This window comes from Opisthocomus hoazin, chromosome 9 (genome assembly GCF_030867145.1).
Source record: "Opisthocomus hoazin isolate bOpiHoa1 chromosome 9, bOpiHoa1.hap1, whole genome shotgun sequence".
Taxonomy (NCBI): Eukaryota; Metazoa; Chordata; class Aves; order Opisthocomiformes; family Opisthocomidae; genus Opisthocomus; species Opisthocomus hoazin.
In genome coordinates, this window is record NC_134422.1 from 28713799 (window position 1) to 28738025 (window position 24227).

At 44.2% G+C, this 24227-nt stretch overlaps 1 protein-coding gene across 5 annotated transcripts in view; it reads right to left on the reverse strand.

The window, feature by feature from the left end:
- Nucleotides 1-5721: 5721 nt before the first annotated feature.
- Nucleotides 5722-24227, reverse strand: part of PIKFYVE (phosphoinositide kinase, FYVE-type zinc finger containing) — a 71217-nt gene continuing 52711 nt past the window's right edge. For all 5 annotated transcript variants that reach the window (XM_075429888.1, XM_075429887.1, XM_075429886.1 and 2 more), the window contains 18 exons: nucleotides 24066-24179; nucleotides 22427-22535; nucleotides 22160-22314; nucleotides 21517-21607; nucleotides 20504-20564; nucleotides 19794-19937; nucleotides 19506-19626; nucleotides 18275-18370; nucleotides 17449-17532; nucleotides 16865-16956; nucleotides 16043-16207; nucleotides 15403-15462; nucleotides 14791-14967; nucleotides 14026-14129; nucleotides 13629-13757; nucleotides 12039-12300; nucleotides 10363-10437; nucleotides 5722-9401 (listed from right to left, as the gene is read on the reverse strand). In XM_075429888.1, coding sequence (XP_075286003.1) covers nucleotides 9286-9401; nucleotides 10363-10437; nucleotides 12039-12300; nucleotides 13629-13757; nucleotides 14026-14129; nucleotides 14791-14967; nucleotides 15403-15462; nucleotides 16043-16207; nucleotides 16865-16956; nucleotides 17449-17532; nucleotides 18275-18370; nucleotides 19506-19626; nucleotides 19794-19937; nucleotides 20504-20564; nucleotides 21517-21607; nucleotides 22160-22314; nucleotides 22427-22535; nucleotides 24066-24179 — 2155 coding nt within the window. In that variant the 3' untranslated portion in view covers nucleotides 5722-9285. The remainder of the gene's footprint in view (nucleotides 9402-10362; nucleotides 10438-12038; nucleotides 12301-13628; nucleotides 13758-14025; nucleotides 14130-14790; nucleotides 14968-15402; nucleotides 15463-16042; nucleotides 16208-16864; nucleotides 16957-17448; nucleotides 17533-18274; nucleotides 18371-19505; nucleotides 19627-19793; nucleotides 19938-20503; nucleotides 20565-21516; nucleotides 21608-22159; nucleotides 22315-22426; nucleotides 22536-24065; nucleotides 24180-24227) is intronic.

Sequence of the window (24227 nt, forward strand, 5' to 3'; positions counted from 1 at the left end):
GATTTGGCCAGGACAGGGTTAATTTTCACCAGAATCCAGGAAGGGGCACAGCCGGGTGGGCTGACCCAACCCCAACCTGGCCAAACAGAGCTGGGTATTCCATACCATGTGCCGTCATGCTGGGTTCTGGTGGGGTGGGCGGCGCGGCGGGAACTCACTCGCAGCTCGGGAGCGCGCAGCGCTGGTCCTGTCCGGGAGAGAGAGGGTGTGTTGTGTGAGTTCGTGTTGTGTTTTCTCCTTATCTGTACCGTTGTTGTTCCTGTTCCCTCTGTTTGCTGTTCTGTTAAACTGCCCTTATCCCGACCTACCAGTTTCTGCCTCTTTCTTTTCATTCTCCTCCGCACACCAGCGGGGGGAGGGGCGGCTGCGTGGCACTTTTGTTGCCGGCGTCAGCTGAAACCAGAACAGTGTGTAAGAAACTTAATAGTTTGCTTGGACCTCTGCAAAGCTTAGACTCAGTATGTGGACAATACTAATTCATAACCAGGGACATTTCAGCTTTGGTTTTCATCATTCACACCAACCATTGTCTTCTGCCCTCACACACGTCACCGATGCCATGAGAGGCAGCAGGGGCTGGAGAACAAGGCATTGTAACAGAATGAGCCCCAATTTCTGCATCCTAACTCTGCTGCTCTGCTGGATTACCAAACAAGCCCCCAGCCCACTCTTCTTACCTGTTTCTCACATCCTTCGTCTTTTGAGAAGCAGGCTCTGCCTCCAGGCACATATTTTTCAGCAAAGCCACCGAGGCACAGGGCTCCAGAGCGGACAACCGCACCGGGGGACCCTTTCCTAAAGCGGCAGAATCGCAAAGTCAGAAGCTGATGAAGTTGCAGTAAGTAGCCCGAGGGTAATTAAAAAAGAATTCAAAGCCCTAGGACGATTAGTAAGGGAATCTGGAGCACAGGTTATCTTTTCATCGCTCCTTCCAGCGGTGGGCAGAGACGTTGAGCGACATAGGCAGACTCATTCTATTAACACATGGCTCCGTGACTGGTGTCACCGCCACAACTTTGGGTTCTTTGACCATGGGACCACATACACAGCACCAAGCTTGCTAGCATCAAATGGGAGCCAGCTTTCTCAAAGGGGGAAGAGGATCTTTGCCCAGGAGCTCGCGGGGCTCATTGACAGGGCTTTAAACTAGAGGTGAAGGGGGAAGGGGAACCTATCAGGCTTGCCAGCGACAGGCTAGGGGATGATACACAACGGTTAGAGGGATGGGGGGCCCTCAACCCGTTGCCCAGCAGCAGGCGAGGGACACTGCAGCAATGTGGAAGTCTTGCGGAAGGGAGCTGGAGGCGCCCGAGGTATCAGGTGCCAACAAGAAAATACCCACGAAACACCTCAAGAGAAAAAAGGGGTGCTCTGCTATGAAAGTAACAAGGCCGACAGCTCACATGAAATGCCTCTATACAAACGCACGCACCATAGGAAACAAACAGGAGGAGCTGGAAGCAATCGTGCTGCTGGAAAGCTACGACCTGATTGCCATCACGGAAACTTGGCGAGATGAATCCCACGACTGGAATGTAGCTCTTGATGGCTACAGGCTGTTCAGAAGGGACAGGCGAGGAAGGAGGGGCGGGGGCGTTGCCCTTTACATCAAGAAAACACTACAGAGTGAAGAGCTCTCCCTGAAGAATAGCCACGAGCAGGTCGAAAGCTTATGGGTAAGAATCAGAGAGAGAGGCAACAAAGGGAACATAGTGGTTGGTGTCTACTACAGGCCGCCAGATCAAGAGGAGCTGACAGACGAAGCGTTCTTCCTCCAACTCCAGGAGGCTTCGTGCTCGCAGGCTTTTGTCCTACTGAGGGACTTCAACCACCCCGACATCTGCTGGAAAAGCAACACGGCAAGCTGTAGGCAATCCAGCAGATTCCTAGAATGCATTGAGGACAACCTCTTAAGCCAGGTAATAAGCACCCCTACCCGAGGGGATGCGATACTAGTCCTGGTGGTCACCAATGCGAGTGAGCTTGTTGGGGATGTCAAGATCGGAGGCAGCCTGGGCTGCAGTCACCACGTGCTGGTGGAACTAATGCTACTGAGGGAAATGGGAACAACGAAGAGCATAGTCAGGACCCTAAATTTTAGGAGGACAAATTTCCAGCTCTTCAAGCAGACAGTCAGAAGGACTCCCTGGGAAACGGTCCTCAGGGACAGGGAAACAGAACAGAGCTGGCACGTCTTTAAGGATGTATTCCACAGAGCGCAAGAGCTCTCGATCCCCAAGTGTAAGAAGTCGGGCAGAGAAGGGAAGAGACCGGCATGGCTGAGCCAAGAGATGCTGGTCAAACTAAGGAAGAAGAGGGAACTGCACAGGCAGTGGAAGCAGGGACTGGCTTCCTGGGAAGAGTATAGGGAAGCTGCCCGGTTGTGTAGGGAGGGGGTCAGGAAGGCCAAGGCACAGCTGGAGCTGAACTTGGCAAGGGATGCGAAAAATAACCAGAAGGGCTTCTGCAGGTATGTCAGCCGGAAAAAGATGGTCAAAGAAAGCGTACCCCCGCTCATGAGCGAGACCGGCAAACTGGTAACAGCAGATGAGGAGAAAGCTGAGGTACTCAACAACTTTTTTGCCTCAGTCTTCACTGGCAACCTCTCTCCTCACCCCTCCCGAGTCAATGGATGGCATGAAGGAGTCCAGGAGGGTAAAATCCCTCCAGCTCTAAGTGAAGATCAGGTTCGGGACCTCCTGAGGAACCTAAACGTACAGAAGTCCATGGGACCTGATGAGATGCATCCCAGAGTCCGGAGGGAACTGGCTGATGTAGTTGCCAAGCCACTCTCCATGATATTTGAAAAGTCATGGCAGTCAGGGGAAGTCCCCAGTGACTGGAAAAAGGGAAACATTGTGCCCTTTTCAAAAAGGGTAGAAAGGAAGACCCTGGGAACTACCGACCTGTCAGCCTCACCTCTGTGCCTGGGAAGCTCATGGAACAGATCCTCCTACAAGATATGCTAAGGCACATGGAGGCCAAGGAGGTGATTCGAGACAGCCAGCATGGCTTCACCAAGGGCAAGTCCTGCCTCACCAACCTAGTGGCTTTCTATGATGGTGTAACAACACGAGTGGACAAGGGAAAACCAATGGACGTCATCTATCTGGATTCTTGTAAAGCCTTTGACACGGTCCCCCACAACATCCTTCTCTCTAAATTGGAGAGCCATGGATTTGATGGGTGCACTGTTTGGTGGATAAGGAATTGGCTGGATGGTCGCAGCCAAAGGGTAGTGGTCAACGGCTCAATGTCCAGATGGAGACCAGTGACGAGTGGAGTCCCTCAGGGGTCCGTACTGGGACCGGTGCTGTTCAATATATTCATCAATGACATGGACAGCGACATCGAGTGTAGCCTCAGCAAGTTTGCAGATGACACCAACCTGAGTGGTACGGTTGAGACACCAGAAGGACGGGATGCCATCCAGAGGGACCTGGACAAGCTGGAGAGGTGGGTCTGTGTGAACCTCATGAGGTTCAACACAGCCAAGTGCAAGGTCCTACACCTGGGTCGGGGTAATCCCCGCTATCAATACAGGCTGGGGGATGAAAGGATCGAGAGCAGCTCTGCTGAGAGGGACTTGGGGGTACTGATAGACGAAAGGCTGGACATGAGCCGGCAATGTGCGCTGGCAGCCCAGAGGGCCAACCGTGTCCTGGGCTGCATCAGGAGAAGCGTGGCCAGCAGGGCGAGAGAGGTGATTCTGCCCCTCTACTCTGCTCTGGTGAGACCTCACCTGGAGTCCTCCGTCCAGCTCTGGAGCCCTCAGCACAAGAAGGATGTGGAACTGTTGGAGCGGGTCCAAAGGAGGGCTACAAAAATGATCCGAGGGCTGGAGCACCTCTCCTGTGAGGACAGGCTGAGAGAGTTGGGCTTGTTCAGCCTGGAGAAGAGAAGGCTGCGGGGAGACCTGATTGCAGCCTTTCAGTACTTAAAGGGAGCCCATAGGAAAGATGGGGACAATCTTTTTAGTAGAGACAGCAGTGACAGGACGAGGGGTAATGGTTTTAAACCAAAACAGGGTAGGTTTAGGCTGGATATAAGGAAGAAATTCTTTACAATGAGGGCTGTGAAACACTGGAACGGGTTGCCCAGAGAGGTAGTGGAGGCCCCATCCCTGGAAACATTCAAGACCAGGTTGGACAGGGCTCTGAGCAACCTGATCTAGTTTGCAGTGTCCCTGCTCGCTGCAGGGGGGTTGGACTAGATGACCTAGGGGTCCCTTCCGACCCAAAACTTCCTATGATTCTATGATTTAGAGGTAGGGACAAACCTCCTCTCACCAAAAAATGAGGTGTTTTATTTTTGTGGTTCTTTTTGTTCATCACAGAGATCTGGCAACAAACCAAGGCTCCACAGCAGGAGCTTGGAGACAGCAGACTCCTGGTTTGTTACCACGTTAGTGGCCATACTAGGCCAGTATCAGTGTCTAGCACAGCTAGATCTTGAATCTCTAGTGTGCCAGATTTCCAGTTCTGTGCCCTGCAAACAGGCAGAAATGAGGGATGGCCTGGCTCGTCCCAGTTATTGTGCAAAGTTAGTCTGTAGCTGCACTGACTTAAAACCTCCACACTAAAACTGAAGTACGCCTTGTTGCTTGTGCATCTTCACATTAGGACAGCATAGGACTCAAACTGAGACATTACAGCACAGACCCGGATGGTGAATACGAACATTTTATTTCTTTTGTAGTAGTAGTGTTATCTAAATCAAAGTGATAGTGCAGAAGTTGACTAATACCTCATACCATCAGTTACATCAATGGAAAACACATTCAATTACCATTTCATTTTCTAATACTGATGACTTCAGTGCCAACCAAAAGAAGTTTCACTTAGAGGATGAACTCCTGTCCTTTACTAGGTGTTGGGAGTCCCACTTGTAAGTACGAGAGGAATGCTGTTCTGACAGCCTGTCATTTGTGCTTTTCAACTTTGTGTCAGAAGCCCCGTGAGCCCCACACAACCTCACACCACCATAAGGCAGCACTGCCCCTGAATTGAGTATCCCACCTTTTGCCTTGCGCACACCCCCACGGTGGGACAGCTTCTGATGCTGTTTCATACTGCAGCAGATTAAAAAACTCAGACCCACCTGGCAAAAGTGGTGATGGCACACAACACAGGTAAAAGCCTGATATTTCAGATTTTGAGTTTTATATCCTAGGAAACAGCAAGACCCCTTCCCAGAACTAATCACACATCATTTTTAGCTTTAAAAGAGGAGGTTACTCCAGGTTAATATGAAGTGATGACAATATGTCATTAATTTTCAGACCTCCTTGGATTTTTTCTTTATCTAGTTCACTTAAAAGACGACACTGGAAATACCTGGAGATTTTTCCTGAGTAATGTGTTCTACCTCTTGCAAGAACTGGGCCACAACACCACCACCATCTGCTAGACAAAACTGGCTCCCCATCTCACATAGCGCTGTGTGTTGAAAAGCAAGCAGCTGGGAAGAAGGTGGGAGAAGCACATGACGGGTTATTTGCACATTCTACTGCCACTGACCTGGAGAGTTGTCCAGAGGTCCTGCTCCATTAGAAGAGATGAGCTGCAAGGTATAGAGACAACAGGCACGCTTTCACTGCAGATAAAGCTGGCAACCTCCAAACACAGCAAGTGCTGCAGAGCAAGCAGCAGGCTTAGCCTCTGATCAAGAAAACGAGATGGTATGAGACCTAACTGCTCCACCACATGGAACAGACTCAAGTATATTTTAGTCACTTTATTTGTATCTATATACATTACATTTTGATTCTCCAAGCAGTCAAGGCAGTTATTCTCAAATAGTTTAGTACATCGATTTTATAAAATACAGCTGAACCAAGGTAGATTAGAAATACATACATTATGGTACATTAAGTGCTTTGAATCATGATTAGTGTGGCCACCTACTAGAGAGCGATTCATTTGCTTTGGTCATTCTCACAGAAGAGAGTCCACTCCACAGGTAACTCCCCTGAGCCCAGCAGAGCTACTTAACCAGCAAGAGGCCCTCATGTGCTTTTGGGGGATAAAATGCATCGCTGGGCCACTACAAGGCATTCCGCTGTCTGCACGATGACTCAAAGGAAGTCATCACTTCTGACTGGTACAAGATTTAGACATTTGTCATGAGGCCTCAAATCAAAAGAAAACAGAAGAAAAAGAGCTAGTGCAGCTCTGAAAAAATACAATCTTCATGTTTGTAACTGGAATTTGCTTACGCACATGTATATGCTAAACCTGTGTTATAAAGAAATAAACTTTAATCAAAGGGCTCATGTAATGCCTAGGCTGTTCCCCTAGGACATCCTTAGGTATGCTGCAGGGACACAGACCTAACAGCCCCACAAGGAACTCTCTCAAACATTTCTTCTGCATGAAGTCTTGCTCTCCTTTTGAGAAAGTCACCTTTGTAGCAAGTGAAATGCCAGGACAATTCTTATTCTGAAAAGGAAGTGTTTGAGGAAATCTGTTCAACTGCTGGGATTTGAACTAGAAATGTTTACAGCCTGATGTCACACAGCACCCAGAGATGTCCCAATTCCAGTTAACACTGCAGCTACTGTGTTACCCATGACTAGCAGTTTGCTGTTTACTCCAGTCTGGTCAGGACTAATCTATCAGCCACATCCTGACCCAAAGTTAGCTGCTGATGCCAGCTCAAGATCACTCCTGTAAATCTCTCCAACTGCTATAGCTTCAGCCTAACTAAGGAGGTCACAATTCACACGTCTGGGCTCTGCATTCACAGGCTGCAAAACAGCCGACCAGTGGAAGGTTCTCTCACTTTTACAGTGCCGACGGCCTTGTACTGTCATGTACAGGGCAACATTAGCTACAGTTAGATGATCATGTTGCTTTAGAGCCAGCTGCTTGGGACTCCGGAAGACAGGCAGTATAGAGCAGTCACACATCACTGGAGTAAGGGTTTACTGGTGACAGGACAGGGCTAACACATCAGAGCTCTACTTTAGCCTACTGCAGACGCCACGACACTGCCCCTATTCATATTCCATCAACCAATCCACATACTGACAAAGGAAGATAATGTAACCAGCTGCTGTTGGGTCACCTTTGCAATCAGGCAAGTCATTTTTTGCCTGTAAACTTTAGGAGGGGGAACGAGGAAGAACACGTGTAAACTTTAACTGAGACTGGAAGATTCAGGCTGCATGGCATGCTCTTCCACATCAACGGACCAAGACAGAACATAGACGCCACAGCAGTGAGAGTTGCATTGAGCTGATGGACTAGCTGGTTCCTCATTACACCAGGCCCCACACAGAGCTAGCCATCCTGGGAGAACCTTTCAACCCAGGGGTGGTCAGCTGTACCTGATGCACTGTGTTGGACTGACGGGATTCTGGGCCAGAGGAAGCAAGAAGTACTGTGTCATCTTTCCACAGCACGCATCACTGCAGCCTTCAACACTGCACCCCCAGAAACAACAATTGCATTGTACCAAGGAAGTGAGAATATTTTCATTTCTGCTACTTCCAGGTCAGCATCTTTGCTCACCCTCCAGTAGGGCTTTGCAATGGGGTGGGGAAGACTTCTTCCAACATAAATGACTGTTGCCTCCTGGTAGCTCAGACCTGAGCTGCACTGGTTGTTTTTGGAGACAATAGTTCACTTCTCACTTCTGGCATTTTCCTTTCTCAGTGCTGCCCAGCTGTCACTCCTGAACAGAGCCACCACCATCTGCTGCAGAAGAAAATACTCAACACAGGAGGAGTGAACAAAATGCACATTTCAATCCATAGTTACAGTGAAGATGGCATTACCAGGCAACTGGTCACAACGAGCAAGTGGTCATGAAGAGCTACACTGTCCCAGACTCCATGTTTGTTTGAAGTCCTTCCATCAGAGTGTGGAAGTCAAAGGACAGTATTCTTGCCTCTCAAACTCATAAAAAACCCTCTTATTTACTGGCCTATATTATAGTGAAGCTAAAAAGTAAACTCATCACCTACAAAACCAGGTAAAAATTAATAAAAATGGAAAGAAGTGCTTATTGTCATAACAGAGATTCACAGATGTCTGCACATCTTATCCATCATACAAAATACCTGTTAGTTCAGGTTTTTCTTTTTACAGAAAGAGATTACTACATTCATCTCAGTGGTGCAAAACAAAAAATAATCTAATACTGCTGAAGAGACAGTTTTTTCCACTGGGACCACACAGTGTGATGAGATCTGCATGCTCATTCTCATCAGTGTGTCATGAATGTAATAAAAACATTCTCCTGGCAAAGTTTGACCATGAGGTAAATGCATTGTTTGAAAGCCTTGGGGAACTGAAACAGATTTGAAGTGATCTGCCAGGAATGATGGTTTCATTAAGGAGAAAGTTGTCGCTCTAAGGCAGTATGCTTCATTTTCTCTAGCAACTTAGTGCCTTCTGCTACGGCAAGGCTTAATGAGCTTCATAGCTATAACTAATGGAGTCTTGTTAAATTAAAGAGTATATTTTTTAGTTACCTGCTTCCAGGGATTTGGATAACATTCAGATCAGAGTACTGTTTAGGACTGAAGGGATGTGTTTTAGGTTTTGCAGTATGCTGATGACTGAAAACCCATTTTTATGGGATTCAGCTACAATGAAATTATGACAGATAAATACAGAGTTGTACTGCAGTAATATAACTTAAAAGATGTAGTGATATAACATTGTAGCTGTGGAGCTACCTTCAAAAAAAACCCAAAAACAAACCTGTTTACAGAACCCAGGAAAAATTGAAGCTACAGAGCAGAAGCAGGACAAGTTATTCATGGATCCTAAACAGGTCAACTACAGACCACTGCAACAATAGCAGAACTCAGGAATGAACTTCATTCTTCTCTCACCCGCCCAGAGGGGGGTTTATTTCACATTTGCAGTACCACGCATCCTCTGCGGAAACACGAGTTGCTCATATTCAACACCACTTAGGCAGTGCAAGACTTACAGAGATCATGTACTTCTGTGCCATCATGAACTGGATAATACCTGTTTCAGTGCTCTCACATGGAGATAGCATCACCTTCCCTACTGACAGAGGGAATGCCTCTTATCAATGCTGTTCAGTGGTACCTTACAGCTTAGATCCTTAGTGAGGCTGGTTCGCTTATCAGCATTCAAGAGAGGATTAAAGTGCAACAAGCAGATTTCACGCTTCACAACATGATGCACGTGGTCAGTGTAGACACGGAACTGCAATCCTCTTGCTTAGTGCTGGACAGACCACAGGAAGAGAGTGGCCTATAATGTCACTGTCCTCTGGTGCTTTCCCAATATGGGCTTTAGCTTAGCAGTTCAGGCCCAATCCTGTCCAATGGTCTGGCACCATCAGGAAATATTTGTCCATAGCTTCACAAAACCTGGTCCGGTACAGTTCTGGAGAGACCACAGTTGGCATCTTACCTAATGTGCAAGAATCAAGAGCAGTCAGAAATGGGATAAAGGGTATACTACAGTATAGACAGATGTTACATGAGATTACAACACCAGAGAGCATAGTCATGAAAGCTTACTGTACATGGAAGGGTCTTGGAACATTCCCGGAAGCACTATCAGCTGCCTTTTTTCTTTTTTTAATATTTATTTCAAACATTTAGGAGAGAACACAGATCAAGGTCTGGACCCCTAACATTGAATTGAGATACCTTAAGTTGGAAGAACCAGCTAAGCTTTTTACACCAGCCCTGATCAGTTTGTTTCTTCTTCTCTTCTCATGTTTACAGGTCTTTGAGGTTTTCCAGCAGAGATGCACATTTCTCACAAAGAATTTCACTCTATTGACATGCTCTTATCTTCTCCAGACAGCTGAGTAGTGGTACATCAAGTGTTCTCCTTCCCTTCTCTTTCCAGCCCCCTACTAACATGTGGCCAACGCTAGTCAATGCTGCACAAAAGGTACTCTACTCACTTCCACAAAAGGAACTCCTCAGCTCCTCAAAATACGGGCAGTAGCCAATCATTTGTAAGGTTTCCTCCACACTAACAGCTCAGAGCATATCTGATTTTCTGGACTCAGAAAACATCTTCTGAAACCAGGCAGCAAGGTTTTTCGCTAGTATCTCTGTATGGATGACTAAGTTTGTATGTGAGTAGTTGGTAACTAAGAAACAGAAAAAAACAGTCTGGCAAGTAGGTGACCTTTACCCCATTCCCAGGAATTCTAGTACTTAAAAGCTCACTTGTGAAGGCAGATGAACATATCAGTTTTTCTGAAACTTGTTATTCCTTCCCCTGTTCTGGACAACTTAATCTAATGCTGCAAATCTGCATGGTGGGGAAGTTGTGGCTTTATTAGCACAGTTATCAGAAGCTTCCACATAACAAGAAAACATGATCAAAAGTTTTGCTTCCACTCTGGACTTACCTTGTCCTCCCAAGATGCCAGTCGATTTCACCACCATTTCAAGCTTTTTGTCCCAGGTAAAAGTGCGAATATAGTCTGTTCCAATAAAAAAAAAAAATCCACAAACAAACATGTTATATCTGCTATAAACACGAGTAACACTGTTCTGAAATGTATCTATTCCCCCTCAAAAAGAGCAAGAAAGCAGTAGGCTTCCACAGCCAGACCAGCTTCAGTGTTCCCCCTACCAGCTGCCTCACTTTCCAGTGTATTGATTATATTTGGGTAGTGTGAATATGATACTGTAAAGCCCGGCAGGATCACAATCAACTCTTCCTCCCTCTACATTAACCCTAACAGCTGTGCTTTACACAAAACTCATTCAGACCTGCCAGTCTTCAGACTTCTCCATTTACCTGAATACTCTTTGAAAACACTCCCTTAGAGTGCTTTGGGACTGATATAATCAGTTTGTGCACTAACTACTGTCACTTCATGCCCCAAGGCCCCACACAACAGGGCCTACAAATAAAGTGTTTACAGCTCCTCACAGACCTAACTTACTCCTTTCCTGTATCAAATTAGGATCTAAAATAGGTAGAGATTCTGACCTCAGATTCAAACTCAGTCTAAGCTAATGGTTTTTACTTCCACCCCGCCACAAATTTAGCTTGAGTACTTTGTAAGTTCTCGGGGTATCATTTATAGAACATTGTGATAGCCTGACACAGTAGGCATGTTCTCGATACTTGTGTTAAACAAGCTCCTTCAGATCATAAACAACTGTTCTCATCACAGCAAAGGAACTGTTAGTATAGTAAACATCATGTAAAATACACTCTTTAATCGGGTAAGACTTTGCATAGGACAGCAAAAAGCCACATATACAGAAGGAGCAGAGTGTCATCCCATTTACCCAAATATTCAAGAGTCTACAAAACTAGAAAGTAATAACAACTTGCAGTTCTTTGTAACTGGGACTTGCATTCTCAACTAGAAGTGTTATTGGAATGGCTTGTAAGCTTTATCAGAAAAAGAGTAATCCAGAGGTCCTGGAAGCATTTCTGAGCTAGGTTTCAAGAGCTTCTAATTTCCAAGAGTCACTTCCACACCCTGCAAAATGGCTTCCACTCCAAGTCTTTTGCACAACACAAGTTTGCCTGTCTAAAGATGAGGCTATACTTTCTAATCACAAGTCAGAGAATGTGGCAAGCTAATTACTGAGTTGCCATCCATATTATCCAAGTCAGACTACATGAACATGAATGGTCCCGTGACATTTAACTTCCCTCTTCCACCCCTACCAATATTGTTTCTCCTTAGATCCCCTCCATACAAGTTACAGTTTGAATGGCTACGTAAACATTATTGAACTTAAGGATTAAAAACATAAAAGCATACAAGTAACCTTCCCTACTTCAACTGGACTCAAAGTGTAGGTTAAACACCAACTTGACTACTTTTTCACTACCTCTGAGGCCTCCTGCATATATTCTTAGTAATGCAAATGCTAACACAAGCCCATACAAGAGCTGGACTTCCTGCCTCCACTTTGAACGCCCATGAGAGGTGAGGGTGGTATTCCATCAGGAAGAAGACAAGCTTTCCTGACACATATCTCTGTGGTGGTGGTACAGTAAACCAGAAAAAAAGAAGTTTCACCAACTGAAGGCAAGAAGATACAAAAGACAACCTACCAATGATCCCAACAACCAACTCATTGTTGGTATCATCACGACCCACCAGCAGGGAATAGTCGATGATAAGGTGGCTGGAGAGGAACTGGGAATCACTGTGTATGGAAGCTCTCAGCACAGCCTTGCAATGGGAACGGATGTACAAAGGATTGTCCCGGACCATTTTCAGAAGGTTCTCATCCAGCAGGACGACATCACAGCTTTCCTTGCCTGTGTCTGTTTTAACATTTCTGTTCCGGAGGGAGCCCTTCAAGTCAAAAACCTGCAAAAGGAGAACAGCGCTACTTTGTTCTACTGTTCTGCAAGGTTAAAGACTTCAACCCACCTAACTGCACTGTTTGAGAAGGCAGCACAACAGGACAACTCTTTCCTTCTCCACAGGAGGAAAACAGTTAACAGAAAACATTTTTGTACTACAAAAATTAAAGTTTCCACTCTGGACTGAGTGGACAGTAGAATATAAGCCTACACGAAAGCTCTGCCACCTCAATTCACAAATTTTAGACAAGTTACTTCATTAATATTTAGCCTAATTTAAGGAAGCAAGGGTGTCCCTATTTTTGTATTGTATGGGTAAAGTCAGTTTTCCAGCCAGCTTCTACAGACTCAAATGCTGACAAAAGTAAACCCACTGAAGAGGGAGGTGGATCTTGCATGAAGCGCCATTTAACAAGGCAAGACACGGACTATCATTAGGTTGGAAAGGATCTCTGGAGGTCTCCAGCCCCATGCCCTCCTTGAAGCAGGTCCTGTAGAGAAGGCTGTTCAAGCCTTGTCCATTCAAGATCTTACTAACTTCAGGGACAGAGTCCACAGTCTCTTTGGGTCTCTGTTCTAGTCCTTGACCACCCTTCATAATTTACAAAAACTACAAGAAGAAAACCCGCAACAACATCCTTTACATCTATCTAGAATTCCCTCAGTTCATTTCCTCCCACAAACATCCCCTGTTTGAGCTCAGGCACTGGGAGGCAAGGTGGAAAGAACTGATACTATCCAGATTTAGAAGTGACATTTGTTTGAACTTCCTTTTCATCATCAACTCTGTATTAAAAGAGAATTTTCCCCTAGTCATTTTAAGGTCTTCATTCTACTGTCTCAAAGGTCACTTTTCCTTTACTAAGAGCAAGACTGAACTCAAAATCTTGTCCCACATATGAAGTTATTCAGAGAGAACAGCAGGTTCAAAACATAATGTTTCCCCACCACTACACAGTAGTTCTCCGTCAGTGAGGGTCTTCTAAACAAATTAGTCTTTAATCCTAGTCAGTTCTTCTGAAGCCTTTTTGCAAAGCTTTTACATTTTCCTAATTAGGTTGGCAATGCTTTCTTTCAGACACTGGAGGTGGAGGGACAAATAAGACTTCTAAAAACTGCAACCTGCACTAACAGCTATCTGAACCAGCCAATACAGGCATCACATTACCAAGGATCACATAACAAGGAAACAGGCACAAACGGTCATCTTTGGGCAGTGCTAGATATAGACAGCACATGCAAAGTTAAATGTTACCTAGAGAGCTACTGGTAACCCTGCTCTTGTTCCCAGTCAGAACTGCACTGAAAGGGAACAGAATGCTCGGTTCTTACCTGAGCCATTTTCCTGCCATAGAAAAGGTTTTCCATGACAAGCAGATCCAGCTTCTTTTCAGTGTTGTTTTGAGAGTTCTTGTATCCAATTCGATACACCCCAAGGATCTTGGCCAGTGCTGTGGGCTTCTGATGAAGAGAAGACATGGGGTAAGATCTCTGTGAACAGGCAATCAGCATTCAAATACTAGAGGTGCCACTGTTCTGTCTGACTCTGTATTACAGCTTCGAAACTCTAGCAAAATTTTCACTTCTCATCTTAAAAACACAGTATTAGTGCAACTCATACCCTCTAACATTTTCTTTTACTTAACTGAAGGGGGTTAATGGAAACTGTTACTAGTCTATGAAATACAGAACACTGCCTAAAATAAAAGGCGCTTTTCTTTTTTAATACCTTCTGCTGAACTGCATTAATGATGTAAGTGAAGTAGTGTGGAGCAAAGTCGAGGAACGACTGGACTTCCAGACGAGGCATCTGCTTCAAGATAAATCTATCATCTGTTTTAACAATGAACAGAGACAACAGGGTTACATACAGTAAGCGTATGTAAGTATGAGGTATTCTTTGCAAGTTCTTTAGGACTGTGAATACTTCATATATTCTCAATTTCAAGCTTTCTGGATTTCAGCCTTCCAGTAAATCAGGGAGAAGAGACTGCCTAAGTTAGATTTACCTCAGCTATATAGGTTTCTTATACAGCCAACAGAAACAGGCTAAAAACCCTTCCATTCAACACTTGTTTTAAGTAGGGGCCTAGAATCAGCCACAGTTTAAAAAAAAAAAAAAATCCTATAAATCAACTACAGTATGTGGTATTATAACAAACACTGTGTCTTTAATAACCAGCTTTCCTTGAATTATACTCAAGTTTTTGTTTTCTGAAGCCTGCCTAAGAGAGTACAACCCTCCTGCTCAGCTGGGCTCCCTATCTGCTACTACGGAAAAACCGAACTACATTTTGTTCTTCTGCACATACTGAGAGACAAATAATCTGATACTGAAGACCCCAGAACAACCCGCTGAACTTTCCATTCTGAGCGGCCACTTCACAACCAGCAATCCTTTGGCTAGAGGTAATGAGGGATTAAACAACGCACTACCCACCACCATCCCCAAATCATACCCTCTAATTACAAAGGTGGAAGCAGCTGTGTTTACCCTCAGTCACGTAGAACGCAGCCCCAGATTTGCCACCTCGTGCCTGCCAGGGCATAGAGTGAGAGAGGGATTGGATGAAGTCCTCTTCACTGCTCCCCATTATCACTTCACGCATCTTGTGAAACTCGCCAGCATAATAAATCCGGCAGTAGAACTTGGCATTCGCATCTGAAAACTCTGCAAAAAAGGTCTTCCTCAATAACAGCATGCAATACTCACTGACTACCCGAGATGACACTTAGAGATTTTACTGATGTCTAGACAAGTATTATTGTGCTAAACATCCCTCTCTCACACCTATTGTACTTTGGAAGTTTAAACCAATTGGATGTAAATGGAAAACCTACAGGAAAGTCAACCCCCTTCAGGTTAGCTCCCAGTATATGCCATGGGAAAGTGTCCAGACAGAAGATCAAAAAAAATAAAGTTTTACAGGGTATTTTTGCAACAGAGAGATTAATTACAATAAGTAAAAATCACATTGCTCTCTTGTTATTCCTTCCTGCCCAACACAAAGAAAAAATTATTATTAACTTCAAGATTTCTATTACATTTGCATGAAGAAAGGATTTTGTCAGCTAAGACTTCAAGTTATTATTTACAGCTACTCACGGAGTTCCACATGGGGATTCACCAGCTGTTTCTTCTGTCCATCTCCTCCATCTATGTCATCTGAAGACATAAAGAGACCATTCAAAGTTGTTCACTATTACTACTGAGAAAGAATTGTAAGATACTACTTGTAAACTCACATTACAAGAAAAATATTTTCTTTTTTCAAGAATACAGAGGGAACTATACATAGGGAATTAGAGCTACAGCTATAATTGTATGACGTATAATATGTACGCTAGAAGCGCACTGCTGTTAATGGGACACATAAGTACAAGCTTCCTCTGTTTTCTCATCATTCATTTTCCATGATCTGAAACAATGAGAGTTAATCAGGAAGTGAGGAAGAGAGACTGGGCTGCTTAACTAGAGTCAACTCAATCCAAAGGCATTCAAGCCCAGGCTACTCACTATAGTCACTGAGGTTTGAAAGACCCTATTTTCCTTCTCATAAAGCAAAGTAATGTCTTCAGGAGAAACCCACATTTGATGCTCAAATAATTCATTATCAATACATGTTGAGTAATCTTGGACCATTGAAAAAGTATGAGCAGGAACGCATTCTGGGCCTTAGAAGTATGAATCAGGTTTGGGAGAAGTAACAGTCCAAGAACAGAAGATGGACTCAACTGCCTTGTACCTTGAGGCTCTGCGCCTTGGTTTTCTGCTCCTTCTTTGCCCATCTGTCCGACCTGGTAGTAAGCACTGTCAGCACCTCGTAAGGTCTCTTTCTTCTGGGAAGACAGGTCTGGGCTCTTCCCTCCCGTGCCACGGAAGAAAGACAAAACACTAGACGGTTTCCTTGCTACAGTGAAGAGGAATAAAGAAGTTGGCCTTGGCATTTCCACAGGCAGTTTAATAAAAGCATGACTCATACGAGCATTCTCATTCATCGTTCTAACGTGAGCAACGATGTCAGTCAACTGTAACTCATTCGCTATTTTTCAGGCAACCAAGGTCCATCAGGTTAGCTGATATAGTGTTCCAAGTAGCATTCTGGAATGCCGAGTCATTTGAAAACACAGACCAAGCGTGAGTGCCTTTAACAGAGTAAGAACCTCACTTCTCCATTTCAAAATATTTTAATTGCCATCTTTTTAAAGAAGGCAGTGCCAAAAGAGGTCAGAACATATCCTGGGCGTCATACCCCACTGAACAGGCTAGACTCAAGAACAGCCCAAGGTCCACTACATCATAATATATTAAATCAATGAATGATAGTCCGATCTCATAAGAATCAGAGAAAGCCATCATGGGCACAGACTTCAAAACACACACATACACACCCCCCTCATCCCACATTCCACATAAAATCAACTCTAAGACTAGTCATAATTTCAATTCAGAATGCATTTTCTTTGTTCGAACAACTTTCACAAGAGCTAGAACCCAGGTTAAGTGGACTGAAGAGGTCTGAACTGAGATTAGCATCATCGACATGATTTTGGCAAAACGGTCTTACGCTGTTCTGGTTCTGCACTGCGATTTGAAGGACCCATGTTAGCCTCAGGCAGGCGGACAGGGCTACTGCTCTTTGGTTTGCTGTCTGACATGCTGAAAGGAGAAAGAGAAAAAAAAAAAAAAAGTCACGAGCCCAACAAATACTGCCACCCGAGACACTACTGCTATACTCCTGTACATTTACTTCTCCTCCATATCTAACATTAAGTACTGCTAAGGGAAGAGGATACAGTTTAAAGTCTGTGGAACTCTCCACAGTTGTCCTCCTCCATCTCCCTGAGAAAAACCTCTCAGGGCTCCATAGCAACAGTTCCATCCATCACCACAGGAAAGATATGCAGGCCCAGTAATCCTACCATGCACACAGTCAAGGGATCAGGTGATGGAGTCAGCACAGTCCCCGACATGAAATGGAAACTCAGATACTGCAAGCATGTGTTGGTTACATGGAGTGTGTCAAATTGCACCAGAAAGCAAGAGATCCTAACAGAGGTATATTTTGAGGGTCCTTCTCCATCCTAGTTTCGACTTATTCACTACAATCACTGTGCCTTTGCTCTATGTACTGTAGTTCCTGCATGTAACCTGCTTGGCTGTAGTCCTTCTTCAGAACTGTTCTTCAGAGATGCTTTGGACAACTCATCCAGGGCATTTCTGTACTCCTTGCAACTGAAGGGGAAAAGAGAAAAAAAAAAAAAAAAAAAAAAGAAAAGAAAAGAAAAAAAAGTCAGCCGTTCTTTGGGAGACTAACACCAACCCAAAGATTTGGTTCAGGGACAACCACAGGAAACAAAAACCCACAGCAGAAAAACCTCACCTTCATTTTTTCTTACAATGCCAACTTAGTTCTCTTCGAACAGAAGCTGCTCTAGACCATACTTCAGGAAAAATCCCCCCCTTCTTTCTCCCTTTCTCACAATTTAAGAATGCGCTTCTTTAAAAGTCTGCTGCTTTGTGACACACAAGGCCTGAGATTTACTGAAGCAGCTGGTTTAGAAAGCTTAGTAGCAGCAAGAGCTGCTACAATTGAAGGCAGGCAAGGGACAGACTGCAATATAAATATCTAACTGTTGTTCCTCGGCTCAGCTGCACTTCCTCCAGGCTGCAGAGCTGAGCAAAATTTAGCTGCACTTCTTTCTCTAACAATATCACATTACAGTGAACACTACACAACTAATTCATTTTTGTGTACTAGAGTTCAGCAAGAAAAGCTCAAAGTACAGTTGCAAGTTGTACTTTCCATATCTCAGTAGTAAAAGGAGAGAACTTCAGCTCTGGCAGAAACTCTCAACACAGCTGAGTGAAGAAATTCTGTCATGCTTGTTCTCTACCATTTGGATTTAAATATTCCTTGCACAGAAAATCTGCAAAAGTACAACATGTCAGGCGAACAGCAGAATCACAGCAGTACCTGAGAGCAAAAGCTATGATGGAGCTTGGTTCTTTCTCGCAGACTGCAATAGGTACACGTTCATGTTCATACATTAGGTAGTGCTTATCCGGGTCGCTAAACGAAAACAATACAGGGAGACTGTTAGCTGATTGTAAAAGTTTGTGGAAAGTAAAGGTTAAGTTTTGGTCAAAGCCCAGATCTCATCACTGCACTCCCAGGCACAAGCTACAAGTCTCAGCATGGAACCAAAGCTCCCCAGATCAGCTTCTCCCAACAGACACATTCATAGCTATGTGGTTAAATCTCAACGGCAATACGTTAGGGCAATCCGCACTTCAAGCAAGCTGCCTATATCAGCAGACCAGCTCCAGGTTAGAGTAAGAGTTCATTTCTGTTTAGCAGCCACTGTTTCTAACGGCACCAAAATCTGCCTGAGTTTGTTTTAATTGTCCTGCAGCATAGCCTGCAGAGTGAAGCTGGGGGACAAACCTGGACTCTTTTCTGAACAAGCAGTTTAGCACAGAAAATTCCCCAAAGCCTCCTGGGTTTCTGTGAGATTTTCTTTTACTTCTCTGTAGGGTCCAGTCATTTAACTTTTACCTCATTAGCCCATGGCCTCCACTACTACCATGTGGGTAGAATTCCGAAGTTAAACTCAGGCTGCCAAACATTAGGCTCATGTCAAACAAGAAACACTACAAAGCATGCAGACCAAGTAGCTGAAAGATTTTCCGGCCTGCCCACTTTCACATGAGAGGGGGACTTCAGGGCACATGCAGTAGCCATTGAACCTGACCTACACCCAGACAATGCCAATTTGAGTCCAACCCTTGGAAGAGGTCTGGAAGCAAAAACAAGAGGCAGGCATGTAGCTTTAGTAAGTCTTTGCTAAGGACGGACATTTCTACTCCCTCCTGGCAGCAATAAAGTTAGAAGGCACCTTTCTTCCCCTTTCCCCCAGTCCCTTCCCCTCCCACAAGAGTTCTGAAGAGACATGCCTGCTAGGAGGAGGAGAAACTGATAATGTATATGCACAAGGGTAGATCATTAATAAGAAAAGCAGGTAACCTACAAACACCTAGAAGGGACACGGAAAACGTCCTGCCTTGAGGAAGTTCTATAGCTTATTCAGAGACAAAACCAAGTGATGACTTCAATCACATACTGAGCAAAGGAAGCATGCATGGCTTTGTTCGCAATTTGACCAGGCTGCTAATTTTGTACATCGTACATACTATGCAGTACTTACAAGGGAAATGGAATGGGGTTATAGCTGTTTCCAGGCAAAAAGTTAGCCAAAATAGCTTTCATAGTAGACTTCTCTTTCACTTGGCTGTCTGTAGATCCCAGTGAGTGTCCATCAAACACATCTGGAATGGAGATAAGTTAAGTCTGCATCACCATATCAAACTTCTAGCTGTAAATTCAGAGGGAAGATTGCAGACCACAAAGCTACTAGATTTGCCATTTCCTAAATGGATCTCATACACTTGCCATAGAGAAGCAAGCGAAATACAAGATCAGAACTGAACTATACCTTCCGAGCTGCTTGTTGTATCCTGTTCAGACAGTGTATTGGCACCAGTCATATGCTCCGCTACAATCTCTGGAGGGGTGGGCAGCTGAAGATGGGTGGAGCCTGTGGAGCTCTGACTTGATAAAGTAGTCAGGAAACGATCCTCTGGGAGAACAATACGTGGCTGTCAGAAGTGATGTTGCTTGCTCCCAGGCCAAGCTATCACCAGCATCTACTTTCAAGAATTTTTTACCTACAAAGCAGGTAAGGCCACCCGGAGCAAAGAAATGGGCAAACTGCACAATGAAGCACACAACCTCCAGAAGATGCATACACTTACACCCACTGCCTTCAGTTCCCGCAAACTCCCAGTATGCCTCACAGGTAGCAGGTCTCAGCACCCATAACCACTTCACAGAAGAGGCAATTTCCCAAATTCCATGTAGTTACTCAGTTATTTAGGAAGCCTCTGAAAGTTTTTAAACTCAAGTTCAAAGGAAAACCCTTCCTGACCAATTTAATATCATTAGTTATTCAGCTTCACGTTAAAAGCAGGCTTCGCTTTTTACAGTAGGAAGCTAGCAATTGGCTTATACCCATCTGACACAATGGGGATTCACTGCTTCTCTAAATTATCAAATTTGACAAAGGCTCCCATATTATGTCAGGGAAAGTGTTACAGCAAACTTCTTTTGGTAGCTTAAGAAAAATAAGTAAATAAACAAACAGACCTTTCTCTCCATTTTGCAGAGCTGGAGAAGCATTGCGCGGGGAAGCATCCATGCTACTGATCTAGGCAGAATAATAAAATACAAATGTTGATGCCAAGCGCTTTATAGCTGTATCCCTTCCTCTGTGGAACACTTGCAAAAGTAGACATACCACAACAGAGCACTCCCACCCAACACACTGTCACTGTATCCACCACAACACAAAAAAGATAAGGCAACAGGAACCCAGCTTCACAAAATGCTTGTGACTGCCATCATCTCTGTGTGCAGTTTTAAAGATTATGCTCTTCCTCTATACAAACCTACTTGCTGCTAGATCAAGGCTCAGTGCCTTTCAGCATCTAACAAATATGTATTAAGTGGCAAGGACACACAAGTATGCAGCAAATTCAGGGTCTCATTGGGTTTCTTAGCGCACCTTGCTAATGTTAGAGCTATTGGGAGTTCAGCCTCTCTGTATGATGCTTATATTGTACTGCCTTGCAGTCTGGACATTGTCTTGGGGTACCAGCTTCCCAAAGGCTAGTTGTTAAGCATTCTGGCAACTGTACACTTAGATAGAGCTAGAGGCAGCAGTTCAAAATCATCTGTATATTCCCTCAGCCAGCTCCCACAGGACACCTCACAGAACAGAGATGAACCTGCAAATCATTACCAGTCCTTCCTGTGTTTGCTCTACCTCTCCCGATAATTTTTGCCTTCTTTTTTTTCCCCACAAGGGATAAGCAACAACCTAGGGTATAACAAGGTGAGCTCCTTCCCATCTAGGCATAGACCTGACAACGAGTGCAGCTCGCCGGTCAGTATTCAGATTAACACCACACAAACACCACAGAAAATCATCAAATTCTATTCATATTTAGTTATCTTACTAACATGCAATTCAAGCTTTTACAGCTGAAAACAACATGATGCAGTACAAGAGGTTCACTACGTGAACTGAAGCCAATATTAATACTATAGTTTTGCCTCAGGAAAAAAAAAAAAAGTAGCTTCTAGCCTGTTATTTGTACCTTGCTTTCTTCACCTTGCCTCAGTCTCCCAGGGCTAGGTGGTACTGATGGACGTTTTCTCCCTTTCTCTTGTTGGAAGAGATCCTGCAATCTTAAAAAAACAAACAAACAAAAAACCCCCCAAAAAACCACCCACAGAAATAAAAACAAAGAAAAATGAATCAAAAGACAGGTTACAGGTATTAGCTGTGAAAGGCACAAGTTATGAAGTTTCTCCATACTAGAATACAGCCAAGCACGCCTTCACAAGTCTTTACTGCAAACTCAGATGGCTGCTAACATGTGCCAAAGCTATGTCTCAGATGGCCAAAATCAGAACATTTGCTTCATCTTCACCCAATTATTTGCTTTCCCATGCTCTCCTCTTCCCCTCTCTCCCACATTTATTCAAATTACACTTTGTCCTCTGAGATGCAAGTTGTGCTCTACAACAGAACACTTCTATTATCTGGCCTCAAATGATTTTCTGTTCCAATCATACAGCTCTGTCGTCTTAACCAGCAGAGGGCATTCAGCATATGCTGTCATAACACACTCTACATAGCAACTGCACTACAGGGAGAGAAAATACAGAAGAACTCCTTCCCTTCTGTAACCAACACAGTATGTGTGTTGCTCATGATTCCAACATGTGTCCTCTTACCTATTATTCCAGGCTTGTAGCATCTCACAAAGTCCTTGCTTTTTAGCTATCAGAGATTCAAAAACAGATTGCAGCTGTTGAGGTGTGTCTAATGATGATGAAAGCAGCCTTGCTTGGATTTTCTCAGTCCAGTTTTGAAACTCCCCCTCCTCCATCTGCCAAAAGAAAAACTGTCAGTGTTCTGTGACCAGAGATGACACTAGATGTGAGTGGCTTCTTCACATGCTCTGCAGCCTATCGTCTGCTGATGCAGAAATAGTCCATTACCTCCTTTTGGGCAAAGAGGTCTTCCATTTTCTCTTCTCTTGTTTTGCTGAAAGTGTCTGTTTTCAGAGAAGCAAGGCGATCATCAACAGCAAGATACACCTGTGAAACCCTGCCAACAGGGATGCAAAGAGTTCAGCTGAGACTACTTGGAACATCTTCAACATACTTTAATAAAAGTCTGAATGCATTTAAGAATACAAAAGATGATATATGACAGTCTTCTGCACAGTAGACTGTCCTGCTGAATTTACAGGGAAAGTTGGAAAAAATTCCACTAGTGTAGCAGAAACCTACAAGTTACACAAACTGACATTCCTCTTCACAACTTATTCTTAGCAGTGGAACTTGTCAGAGAGCAATACATGTCACACATACACTACTTCCAGAGGGGAACTGTTGTGTCATCTGTGCCTAGAAGAATCTGGGACCACAAGCTACACCTCCACCAGAAGGGCTCAAAAACAGTGAGTAACTATTTCAACTCCAAATGAAGCTCCATAGGTTCTGAAGTCAGGCGGTCACAGAGACATCAGCCATGCAGGAATGCTGCCACTAGGTAGAACAGCAGTCAAGCTGGGTTTAATACAGTTTCCACCATGCCTGTCTCCCACTTTTTTGTTCCTACATTTAGAAGGTGTCTAGGCCTACAGCAATTTACCTCAGGCTACAAGAAGGTGCCCAATTGTCTGCTGTTTTCATATTCACTAGTAACAAAGGCAATGTCTTTTACACACCAGAGAGTTTAACTGCCACATGACCAACATAATGAAAACAGTTCTGTTTGGACAACAGATCTGAGCAATGCCTTTGCAGTTTTTCTGGACTGAAGGCACGATTTAAACTTGTTCAGATAAATCTTCCAGAAAGGAATGTTAGGGTAAGTGTACAAAGCGTTACCTGCAGTTTTCAGATTAAGCCCTCTAGGACAACCTCCTCTGTTCCAGTATTAGTATTAGAAGGAGGAATTAGAAATATTTTAGCTGTTCTTGAGCAGGCATTTTGTAAGAAAAGGTGACATTTCAGACACCAGCTGATAGTCGACCTTTCAGTGGCTACTTGGCAACATCATTCAGAAACATGCTGTGTCACTCAAATATGGGTGCAACATTCAGGGATGAAGAAGAGAAGAATCTAAGTTTCTGGTGGCTATTTTTAAGCTGAATTGCTGCCAGATGAAAAGGTGAGAGATTAGTAGAGACAGAGCAGCTAAAGGTAATAAAGATATTTCTAATACTACCGCTCCCTTAGAATCATAGAATCATTGAGGTTGGAAAAGGCCTCTAAGATCATCAAGTCCAACCATCCACCCAACACCACCATGCCTACTAAACCATGTCCCAAAGTGCCACATCTACACGTTTTTTGAACACCTTCAGGGATGGTGACTCCACCACTTCCCTGGGCAGCCTCTTCCAATGCCTGGCCAATCTTTCAGTAAAGAAATTTTTCCTAATATCCAGTCTAAACCTCCCCTGACACAACTTGAGGATATGCACATATAAATGTGCTTAAAACCATTACCTTCCTATTAAATAATGAATATTTAGCAAGTCTATACTAGAAAAAAATGGTTTTGTGTTCTGCTAATAACAGTCCAAAATACAAATAAGCTGAGGAAGGTATTGAAGACAAAGCTTACTTTTGAGAGAAATCCTTGAGATCCTGCAAAATAGTAACCTTTGATGGAGCCTGCCGTTTGATGTAGATCTTAGGGAGTGGGACACACACTTCGAGCAGCCGGATTGGCGAGTAGCTGAGAAGGCAATACAACAGCCATTAACAAGACTCTCTCCACACAACA